We start from the raw sequence: 11,743 nt of genomic DNA, 5'->3' as shown, positions 1-11,743 counted from the left end.
ATATATATATATTTTAATCTGTAAAAATATATGGAAGGTTTAATTACACTTTTAAATCTATTAAAATTAGAGGGAAATTTTCGCGAGCATTTTTATGTCAAAATAATTCCATTTTACGCGATGAATATCCTGGAAAAGAGTGAAAATTATTACCTTTGAGAAAGTTGGAAATTAAAGTAGATCATTATTAATAAAAAAAAGTAATAAAAAAAGATAGAACAAAGAAAGAAAACGAGAATTAGAACAATACAAACCGGAAATTAAGTAGACCGATCCGTGTACTTTCTGTCTGGAAATTCTCATGAATTTTTTAGCTTAGTTTTTAGAAAACATCAGAAGCTTTTTGGAAGCTCGTGCGTTCTCATAGGATGAAGAAATAAGATGGTCCTTTATTTACTCATCTAATCCTTCGGGATTCTCACCGACCGTGACGAATTCTTTCTGTCAGAATCGAGATTGTAGTAGCTGAATTTAGATTTATGCAGGTGCATCTTTTGAGATTTTTTTCTTTTACCTCACGGAATAAAGAAGCATTAGTATTTTTGAAATAAATCATCAAATTTGGCATTATTTTATTTACTTGTAAAAAATGTTTTATATATATATATATATATAAAATATATAAACAATACGTACATTTTGAAACATATAAAATGAAATGTAAATTCGAGTCGGAAGGGAAAATCGCAACCTATCTTTACTTGCATTTATCGCTACACTCCTGAGTTATACGATTTAAATTTTGGACCGACCGAGGTGACCTCGTCCAGGTCACGATCAAGGACGCACATGTCACGGCTCCGTCGAGTTGGTCGAAATCGTTGGCAGCTATTTGGCTCGATTTCGTTCACTTTGCGACGCATCGATGCTTGAATTTCCACTCGGACAGCTAACCGGGTTGATAAGTTTCCAGTGCGCATTGTTATTTCTTGTTACTGTCACGAAATTGCAGCGTTGTCATAATTATAAATCATTAAAAAAAGATAATCTTACGCTGAGACATACCTCTATTTTTTTAATCTACGTGAATTATTCGTCTATTATAAAATCATTTTACGTTATACACACACGCTTTCATGTTACTCTAATTTTTATCTTTTAAGATATTTTTCAAGCGACTTCTCTTTGAAAAGTATCTCGCGTAAGAAAAACGGCAATGTATCGCATATATCGTTTTAATCTCAAAGAAAAAAAAACGCAAGTCTCTCTCGACTTTTGCTGTTGTGTGCTATGAGAGTTTCGTCTAACACAAAGTTCACGTTTTACTAGCTTTATATCGATAACTCGCGGCAGGAAATAATGCGTTTGCAAAAATAATATGTGGACTTTTTTGTCAATAAAACAAGCGCTCGAAAAAAACGAAGGCAAATTATAAAACGAACATCTGCCAGAATGAAATACGCGATCGTGTGTTTGCACTACATTCTTTAATTTACATTCGTAATAATGATTTGCATTATACTATAAATAAAATTTATTATATTTATGTTACATTTAAATTTATATTATATTTAACTTTTGTATCACGTTATATTATATATCGCAGTAAATTAGAATTTTCTACATCCAACGCTCATTAGCGTCAACAAAATCGCGATACCGAACTTTATAGCACGATAGCTTCGAGTTTTGCACGTTTGTGGAATATTGCGAAGCGTAAATCACATGCGCGAAAAGTTAGTTAAGGCACGAACTCGCTCGATCCTTGCTCGTCACGAGACGGTCATCGATTCTATTTCGGCTGACCGGAATCGCTAATCCCCGGGTCCTGGCTATATTTTTCCTCGTGGCATTACGGACGCACGTGTACGCGATAACCCAGTTCCTGAAAGACACCGAAGCGACAAAACTCGCGACGGTAGCTCGAGAAATGAGAAACTTGGCGTTTTGCCCAAATTTTTCAGAATTGGCGGATCGCCGCGAGGGTACGACAAGAGAATACGTAGGTGAGAGAGAACGTGAGGAGAAGTAGTAGACGGAGAAATGCAATTTATTGATACTTCAAAATGTAGATTCCCCGGGAATGTACGCGGGAAATAATAATTTCATATATTAACTCCTATTTGCTGCATTGCATTGATCAAAATGGGAACTTTGGGATTATCAGTATATTAATCCGCACAGTATAGCTATGGCATTTGCTTGAATTATTACTCAACTTCTCCGACGTAATGATTTACCAAAAGAGAACGCTCGAATTTTGCTTCAGATCGACGGTGAATAATCTTTCGCGACTATCGGTAAACGAGATCGATTGTCTTCCAAGGAGCATCTTTCGCAACTTCAATCGTCTTCCCGCAAGCTATTTTCTTCTCAGGCCGATTAAATCGAGCATCACCGTCATCAGACTACTAACAAATCGTCAGACGATGAACATGGCGAACTAGAACTCGAGATTAGTTCAGCTAAGCTGCTTTTAATTTCAAGGAATTATTCGAGAGAAAATCATCGGAAAGAATTACGCATATAGATCCTTGAGAGAATTAAAAATTACTAGGACAGTCCAAATCTAGAAGAACCGAACGCATTTGAGAGGCGTGAGAATTAAATGAGAAATAATTATTCAACAGTCTTTTAGAGTTTCATGATTTTTTTTATAAAAAATATCACAGCTATAGGAAAATGACACTACAAATCAAGATCTCGGACGATTGTTAAGTGATTGCTGACTGTTGATCGTTTTTTCAGCACGGAATGTGAAAACGTATTATTAGGAAAATTACCAGGATTTATAAGAGCTGAATAACACGTTTAAAGTACATAAGTATTAAGAACGATTGAAGAAGAATAAGAAAAAAAAAAGAAGAAAAACACGCAATAGAGAAGAAACTTTATTAGAAAAAATTGAATTGAATTTAGAAGAAATTATTAAAGTTTATTAGACATAATAAATCCGACCAATTCTCGAGCCTGACGTTAACGGAGCAGGTGTAGCGAAGGCCAAAATAAGGAGATTCTCCGGAGTATCTCTTGATACGAACACATTCCGTCCTTGATACTTGAAAGAAATTATTTAACGCGCTCGGAGATTCTCGCATTCGTTTTCGCGGTCTTTGTCGACCGCGTAGATCGCCGTCGAATCTTCGCCGAAGAGAGATCTCGGAGGAAGCCGTTCTGGCACATGCTGTTAATCGTTCGATGAGAAACGAACAAGATTTGGTGCCTACCCAGCGTGCGTGAGCGGATCCTCGGGCACGAGGGCGGTGCGCCGAGGAGGTCGTCCTCGACGACGACGATCGCGACGACAAAGACGACAAAGACGACAAAGACGACAGCATCGATGCTACGCTCGCCGGCGCGCGGCGCCATCACCGTCCTACGGGAGCCCTCCGCTTCTGCATCGGTTTCCGCCGCGGCTGCGGCGGCCGCGGTGGCGTCCTCGGCCACCACCGTCTCGGCACCGCCGACGCCGGTGCACCACGGCGGCGCCGGTACCGGCGCCGGCAGCTCGAGCAGCGCCTCCTCCTCGCGTCTCTCCTTGCTCGACACCTGCCACAGGAAGATCAGGCTCTTCGGCGAGCTAGTTGCGTGAGTTTCCTATCCCTCTTCCACCCTAGACTCCGCCGTTCCCTTTTTTCCTACCGCAACCCGCAAACGATATCGATATCGTATAGATATGTGCATATGTGCGTGCCGTAACGTGGAAATTAGCCCGGTGTAATTAAAGCGCATCTTCTCTATGCGAGATACAAGGGATATATTCGGAAGAATCGAGTGTCCGTAATAAATTGTCGTACTATGCCTGATAAAGCATCGATAGCGTCATAGACGAGTATTGTTGTATTGAGATGACTGTGTTGTACGCGATTAGAGACATACGTCATGGACGATGATGAATTTTTTTTATATCTAGGCTGACTTACATCAGCGACTTTTCTTTCTATGCGGAGATGCAGCTTCTTTCCAGGAGCATGTGTGCTTTCTAGAGAGAGATTTGTGCGCGCTTTGGATCGTGTAGACGTGGCTGAACATCGCTGCTATCGTTATTGCATGTAATTGCATTTTTCACTGGCAGCAAGCTGAATATACGACGCGGCTGCTGCGTATTGAGCAAGCTCGAGCCGAAAATCTGAAGTTGTTATGTTTAGTCCTCACGTGCAAACAAGGACTCTTTGTGTTAGTTGCGTGCGATACACGTTAATTAAAACTATCGTTTACTTTCTTGATATTTATTATTATATTGGTGCAAAACATTCGTCCTTTTATTTTTGAAGTAAAATAACACTTATCTGAGTTTTTCGAAAAAGTAATTGAAAATTTATTTTCTAGAAGAAGCAATAATGACTATTTTAGTTAATAAAAATGCTACGAAATTTTGTATAATTTTGTTTTTAACTTTATTTGAAAAATACATCAAATCTTTTGCACCAGCGTAGTAATAAGATTTTACTATATATTTATTATCTCGTAATTTTTCATATGTTATATGTATATATATTAATAATTATTTTTTTATAAAATTTTTTTTTGAGTATATGATTTTTTTATGTTAAATATACAGGATGTTTCTTGAATACAGTTCAGATAATAAATTATTTGAAGTAATCTTTCCTTTTGCGAAAGTTTAATTAATCAATGTCTTAACTTTTAATCTTCTGACTTCATTATTAAAAAAATGTATGTGATATTCAGAAGATTCAATAACAGTATACTTAATTTTAATTAATTTTATCTGAAAATTTTTGCTCTTTTAAAAAAAAATTTTGTAAAAAGATTTGATTAAATTCTTATATTACAGTGGAACATTCTATATATTTATTAATATGTAAAATATAGCGCTTTATATTATAATATTATCGTTATTTACTGGCAAAAATGAAATGAAATTTCTATTTTGCATACGATAATAATGCATTGCAACAATCGATTTTTATAATTATTTTCGATTTTCTGAGCCACATTATTTTGCGATTTTTTATTAAAAGATTTCTAATTAAGCGAATGTTAGAAACGTTCTCTATTTTCTTATTTATTATATTACAAATGAGTTCGATTCGTTCTTGAGGGCGTAATGTGAGAGACACAACGTTCGGCTTCGCTGATAAATTGAAGACAAATTGAATAGACTCGGGAAGCGTTGAGGGTAATCGTGCAAATCCGATAATTCGCCGATTTGATTAATGAATTCGCGTCAGTCGATTAAAGACAAAACGCTCTGTCCAATCTGTTCCGGTCAATCTGGGGACCACAAATTAGCGTGCCTGTGAAACGACAATGATGCGTTGTAAAAATGTTCTGTTGATTTTTCCGGAGATTTGCTTTAAACGACACGACGTATTCGATATCATCTATAATATTATTCTTTATATATTATATTTTAGGATTGGCACATTTTCGTTATTTTAATCTTAAGTCATTTTCTCTGTATAATTCAGTTATTTTAATCTTAAGTCATTTTCTCTGTATAATCAATTCTATAATAAAAAAAACCAATTCTCTCTCTTGTCCCTTTTGCAATATTCTATTATCATTGTATAACCTGTTTCAAAATCAAATTTAGTTAATTATGGACTCTTCGATTTTTATAATAATAAAATTCCATAAATAAAAATCGATTTCCTCCAATTTGGTTTCGAACAGCGTTGCCCATTAATCTCATTTACACACAGGCTGTGTTGTGTTACATGTACATTTACGCCTCTTACACGCGACACCCATGGTTCTGCTTGATTGGCTTAAGCGTACTGAAAGAACTTTCCGAGGTTTGTCTCGGCTGATCGTACGACTGCTTTCTCGTTTTACAGAAAGGCCAGACGAAAGGAGAAGGATGCGGGAACCACGGAGGATCCGAAATTGTACCTGGAGGAGGCTGCTCTCGAAAGGCAGCTACCGGAGCTGGACCTGAGGATGCTCGTGGACCTACCGCCCGGCCTGGATTACAACGAATGGCTGGCATCGCATACCCTCGCATTGTTCGACCATATTAATCTCGTCTATGGCACAATATCTGAGTTTTGCACCATGACGGGTTGTCCCGACATGACCGGTCCTGGCTTAAGGTACGTATCTCCTTGCCCGAGGAGTTTCAAGCTTCATAGAAGTTATTACGGATCAATAACAATCAATCGATTTGTGACAAATGATTTATCATTTCAGAACGTATCTATGGTTCGACGAAAAGGGAAAGAAAACGAGGGTTGCGGCGCCACAATACATAGACTATGTTATGACATTTACGCAACGCACCGTTAGCGATGAAACTATATTCCCTACAAAATATGGTAAGGTTCTCTTTAACGTTACATATTTAATTCGTAATGTCTGGAGTATATTTCAATATAATTAATTAATAAACGTTACACTTTCATTTTAATAATTATTGATTTCATTTGTAATTACGTTACATGATCGTAGTCCAAGAGCAATGTTTGCGACGATGTTAATTTCCACTGTTTTTCAGCAAACGAGTTCCCGAGCTCGTTCGAGTCGATAGTGCGTAAGATCCTGCGGCTACTGTACCACGTAGTGGCACACATCTACCACTGCCACTTCAGGGAGGTGGCGCTTTTGGGGTTGCACGCTCACCTCAATTGTGTATTCGCCCACCTCACGCTCCTTAATCAACGCTTCAACCTTATAGACCCCAAGGAGACGGAGATCCTGGGGGACTTAGAAGCCGCCCTCTTGGGTAAGTTTTATACGCTATCACCGCAACCATCGTTGCGACCATTGTTACCACCGATGCGGTATTGATCGATGCCGATTATGCAATGCCGGCAAGAGATCCGAGACTGGATTGCACGTTTTGAATAGTGGACTTTTTTTTCTTGACGATCAATAAGTCTCAGGGAACGTTACTATAACTCTTTTCGTTATTATAATTTTTCATTGAAACAAGCACGATTGAATTAAATCGAGGCTCAGATTAAACTAGAGAGTATTTATTTATAAAAGGAATAGAAGCTATGTATGGAAGTGCTTTTGATATTTCTGCATTATTCGTTATCGACAACGGTAGAGTTCGACGTCAATACACGAACTTGCAGAGAGAAGACTCCCCTGTTAGTTACAGATCAATTGCGCGATTAAGGAACGAACTCAATTATACGGCGCATTATATAAGTGTATGTTTAGTCGACTACGTTATATGATCCGAAGAGATATATGCTCGGTTCTATGCTATTGATCCCTCCTTTGGTTGTTTGCTTGCAGGTGACTCGACATCCGCGCCTTCGCAGACCTTAGCCATCCAGGAGACTCCGACCACTACGAACACTAGCAGTACCACCTAGATCGCTGCGATGCGTTATAGCGAACGAGCAGAGGTTGCAGTTCCTGAGACTAGGTGACGATAGATGACGATACGTTCGTTCATTCGATTTCTTTTTTGTCTCCTTTTTTTCTTTTTGTAGATTACATGCGAAAAATAACGTATATTGCGATATGATCGGCTGGTAAGAATGAAAAGAAGTACGAAAGAGTGAGAGAAAGAGAATGAAAGAGTGCGAGAGAGATTGAGAGAAAGCAGTGATTCTGTAAAAACAAGAAAAAAGATACCAGTAGTACCTGTACATAGCAAAGTGTGAACAACTACATGATGTAATTAGGTTCCTCTGTTTGTTGTTTGTGAGATTGTACATAATTTATTAAATGGTAAGATACATGAGGAAGGGAAAGAGAGAGAAAGAACGAAAGAAAGAAGATGAAAGAGAGCGAGAGCGAACGAGAGAATGCGCAAGTGACAAAGAACGAACATTGATTATTATTGACAAAGCTAGTTGCTATAAGAGATAATTTGTTCTGTAAAAAATGATACAATAATATTGTAAAGTTAAAATAATACCAAATATATACCTGGTGTTAAGGCATGTGTTGTTGGTCATGAATTGAAAGTGCGTCACACAGAAATGCAAAATTCCTCGGAATTGGGATCTCAGATTCACGAAAATCCTTCGAGTCTTTAGTTAAATTACTAAAACTCAAATCTTTAAGAGTCTCCAATTTTCGCTTATGAGAGCTCAAGTGCAAGCAGTGGTTGGCGCATGAACGTGCTTCACCTCCACGATCCTGATTGCAGCGCAAACATTTGCGATCTCCCTCAGGAATAAACCCATCGCCTCGGCTATCGGTTCGCAGAGATCCCTCAATGACGTCGCAATATTGTAGAACAGGATCAATACCGGTTGCACGAGAGCGTTGAACAGAATAGACAGCAGTGGTTTTACAAAGTAATCCGCTATTAATTGAAGTATCCCCACTGTCAACGGCCGGATCACGCTGTAGAGCACGAAGCGTAGAAGCTGCAGAAAAAAGGCTGTGACGAAGGCGATACCGATGTGAATTGTGCCAAAGATCTCCGCCCAAAATCGAGTTGCCGCCTGATCGGTCTTTTCGGCACATTTGTCCGTAATTAGTACAGGATGGCAATCGGTTGTTCGATAATATCTGCGAAAAGTATTACATCCGAGTGATTATATCGTTTCTTTGATCTTTTAGCTATAGTGAATTCAAAAATTTAAATTAATCTAAATATTAAAACGAATTTGCGAGAGAGAATTTGCAAATTGAAGCAAATTGGAGAACATCCTTTATGTTCAAGAAATATTCTCGTCGAATGGTTAATACCTACGCGGAGTTTCCATGATCAAAATAATAGATCTCGATCTTTTCCGCTATTTCTTCTCTCTTGAATTTCGTTTTCATTGGATATTTAGGTTTCGGTTTGACAATGTCCTTGGCATTCTTACTCGGTATCCCTTCCGATAGTTCTTTGTGGGAGATAAAAGGTTGAAATTCATGAGGTGACTGCAACACGTCGATGCGCTGTTTTGACGCGTCGTTTACACATATCTTGGCATAATGAGGACATTGTATTTGTTTTAGCTTTATCTCATATATCTTGTCTTTTTTGCCGTTTCTCGACCGTTTCCAGCCTAAACGGCTCCAGAACGGACGCGATTGCGGTTTATCTGAAAAATGCAACTATCATTACTATTTTCGGTACATCTTGACGGCGTTTCTATGTACCTTCCTTGAGTTTCACAGGCAGAACGTAGCCATTTCTGTAATGATAAATCTGCTTTAAGAAATAGATCGACTAACAAGATAAGATACATAGGTGCAATGGGCAGATATTACATTTTATGGCTATGACAGAGGCACGGGAAACTCGATTGAATTTGCATTGCAGGTGGTTGGCTTCTCGATTTTTTCCGAAGTGATTGTCGATCCGGTCTTCCTGGAACTGTGGATGGGATATCAGCTGGTGCTATGCAGTAAGTTGCAATTAGCGATATATCGGAACGCTTGCAATCCGTTTCTGCAAAATATATATAGAATAATTTAACAAAAATAAAAATAATTAAAATAGACTTTGCGCAAGATGAATTGAAACAATGTATTAATTTAGACCTTATCCAAGGTATTAATAGACTCCTTTCTATGCATTGATATTTTTGATAAAAAAATTGACTATTTGACTAAAAAATCTGCTGTCAAAAAAATATTTGGTGTGATTTTGGAACACTTTGTATAATACATATAGTTTGCTTTCGTGGAACGTTTGAAGAATATGTGGCAATATGCCTTTGGGTTTTTCAACAGTGTCGATTCTCTTATCGACCATTTCGGTGCAGATCACATTTATATCGGAATTTATGGCCGAGGTAGCGTCATCCGAACGCAAGGATGTTAAATTGGAAGGTTCCGTCGTGTCAGCGCAGGAACAGTCTTCTTCGGTAACCATGTTAAACGCATTCCCTTACGATCAAACAGATAAAAAATTAAAATAACATCAATGTCAAATATAACGCAAACCAAACTGCAACATAAACTTGGAACAAAAACGATAACAAAAGCGACCTGCAGTCATATATACCATGGTGTAAGAAAACATCGTATTTTATTATATCATGAATTATGATACATTCCGTATTCAAATTTTTATTCTCGATTATGTTTTCGGTATGGAAATTTGTATGTAAATGTTACAGATATTAGTCATGATAATTAATATTAAAAATTAAGATACAAAGATCAAATCCAATAAAATTTTTTAAAGAAAAATTTACTGTAGATTATTGAAACCATTCACGATGAAAAAAAACGATGTTTATACGTTTAATTTTTTTCCTATAAAAATACATACAAAAAAATAAATAATTATACCAAACAATTTTTTTATCGATTGAATCGATTGAAAATCGATTGTAGAACGTTATTCTGAAAATTACTTGCAATCAAAAAAATTTTTTTTATTTATCATAGTTGCGGGAAAGATGAAAAAAGAAAAAAAGAAAATATATAAAGCACAATTTAATTTTGCTTTCAAGAAAAAAGCAGAACACATGTATACAACTTTGCTTCAAATTGAGTTTTTCTCGAGTGAAGTATTAGACATATTAAACTTTTATTTACATCGAACAGAGTTGGAAGCAAAATAGGACGATTATCACTTAAAAAGATAATAGGACGCACCATTATCATGTATATATTATGTTATAATTCATCAAAAATTTAACAGCAAACATTCAAACATTCAATGTATGTATGTTACATATATTTTTCATATTACCTCGCAAATCACAGTAACGATAAAGATGTTGCATCATGAATTATAATTTTTATATCTATGAATTCATTCATCTGTTCTTTTCTTTTCTTATAAGATATATTTTGTATAATCTTAAAATTATTTTTATAGAGCTTAAGAAAATGTAGCGATGTAAGAAACGTGCATGTGTTAATAACATTCATTATGACTGCATGTATATTTTTCGGCTGTAAAAACGTATTATTTGTATGTCGTATCATTTCGGTTACTTAACGACGCATTGGTACTCATGATTTGCGAAGATGGAAATCGGTATAATTTACACAAAAATCTGAACATTATGTCAATTATCGCGTTTCATTTAATATATATAAATAAACGCGAAAATTGTTATGTGTCCATATTATTCATCTTGTGTGAAATTCAATCAAATTATATCGATTTTGATCCTGATCTTCAAATATTACACAATACAGAAGATTAATACAGCTTACTTCGACGATTAGAGCTTCCGTGTAGGAAATAATCACAACACAGCAGTTAATAAAATATATCAATGCTATTGTTTGCTACTAATCTCAGTTAGACTAGATTGAGAAATAAAAGTAATTAATGTAACAATCGAATCGAGCCGTCCGACGCGAAGTAATCTTTTTAACATAATTGTCTGATATACGAATAATATTATAATATAATTAGTTATATGTCTTCTATGTATATTGGTATATTTATAATATTTATACACGTATCTTTTGCTAACACATTGACATGGAGTACTCGTCGTTTTGCAGTAATCGTGCGATTGCTATGTCAAGTATATCCATATTAAAACTATCTGTGTTTTTCAACATTTTGTACACGAATGTTTTTCATCGTTCTGTACAAGAAGTTATTAAAGATGAAAATTCGTATTAACTAATACCGTTAAAAATCGAATTTAGATATTAAACTTATATCAATGATCTCGAAGACTTGCTTGAATTATATAACGTCCTTATGCTAGAATCAATACTCAACTAAAATAAAGTAAAATACTTATTTATAGATTAAAATGGATAACATTTACATACAAATAAATCATTACTGAATTTTTTATAATTGAAAAAAAAATTTCGTCGATCAAACACATCATGTGCGATATTTCCTTTAGCATATTCTTACGCGTATTTAAGATAATTACATATACTAAATATATATTTATACTTATTAATTATAAATCAAAGCTATACTGTGCAATCTTTGATCGATTTA

The 11,743-nt window shown here is 36.0% G+C and overlaps 2 protein-coding genes across 5 annotated transcripts in view; one reads left to right on the top strand and one right to left on the bottom strand.

The window, feature by feature from the left end:
* Positions 1-7,808, top strand: part of LOC108690798 (MOB kinase activator-like 2) — a 28,277-nt gene extending 20,469 nt beyond the window's left edge. For 3 of the 4 annotated variants that reach the window (XM_018198295.1, XM_018198287.1, XM_018198310.1), the window contains exons 2-5: positions 5,745-5,999; positions 6,097-6,221; positions 6,401-6,628; positions 7,153-7,808. In XM_018198295.1, coding sequence (XP_018053784.1) covers positions 5,745-5,999; positions 6,097-6,221; positions 6,401-6,628; positions 7,153-7,232 — 688 coding nt within the window. In that variant the 3' untranslated portion in view covers positions 7,233-7,808. Of the gene's footprint in view, positions 1-3,153; positions 3,529-5,744; positions 6,000-6,096; positions 6,222-6,400; positions 6,629-7,152 lie in introns of those variants that run through there. The other variant, XM_018198302.1, reaches the window with a different exon arrangement.
* Positions 7,809-7,958: 150 nt separating this feature from the next.
* Positions 7,959-9,746, bottom strand: LOC108688622. The gene is made up of 5 exons (XM_018194960.1): positions 9,526-9,746; positions 9,079-9,259; positions 8,968-9,002; positions 8,570-8,909; positions 7,959-8,385 (listed from the first exon to the last, which is right to left on the bottom strand). The coding sequence occupies exons 1-5, from the start codon at positions 9,683-9,685 to the stop codon at positions 7,959-7,961; spliced, it is 1,143 nt and encodes a 380-aa protein (XP_018050449.1). The 5' UTR covers positions 9,686-9,746.
* Positions 9,747-11,743: the final 1,997 nt, after the last annotated feature.

The sequence above is a fragment of the Atta colombica genome, unplaced genomic scaffold (genome assembly GCF_001594045.1).
Source record: "Atta colombica isolate Treedump-2 unplaced genomic scaffold, Acol1.0 scaffold105, whole genome shotgun sequence".
In the NCBI taxonomy this organism is placed as follows: domain Eukaryota; kingdom Metazoa; phylum Arthropoda; class Insecta; order Hymenoptera; family Formicidae; genus Atta; species Atta colombica.
The sequence above is the reverse complement of the archived record's forward strand: the minus strand, read 5'-3'. Positions and strand labels throughout refer to the sequence as shown.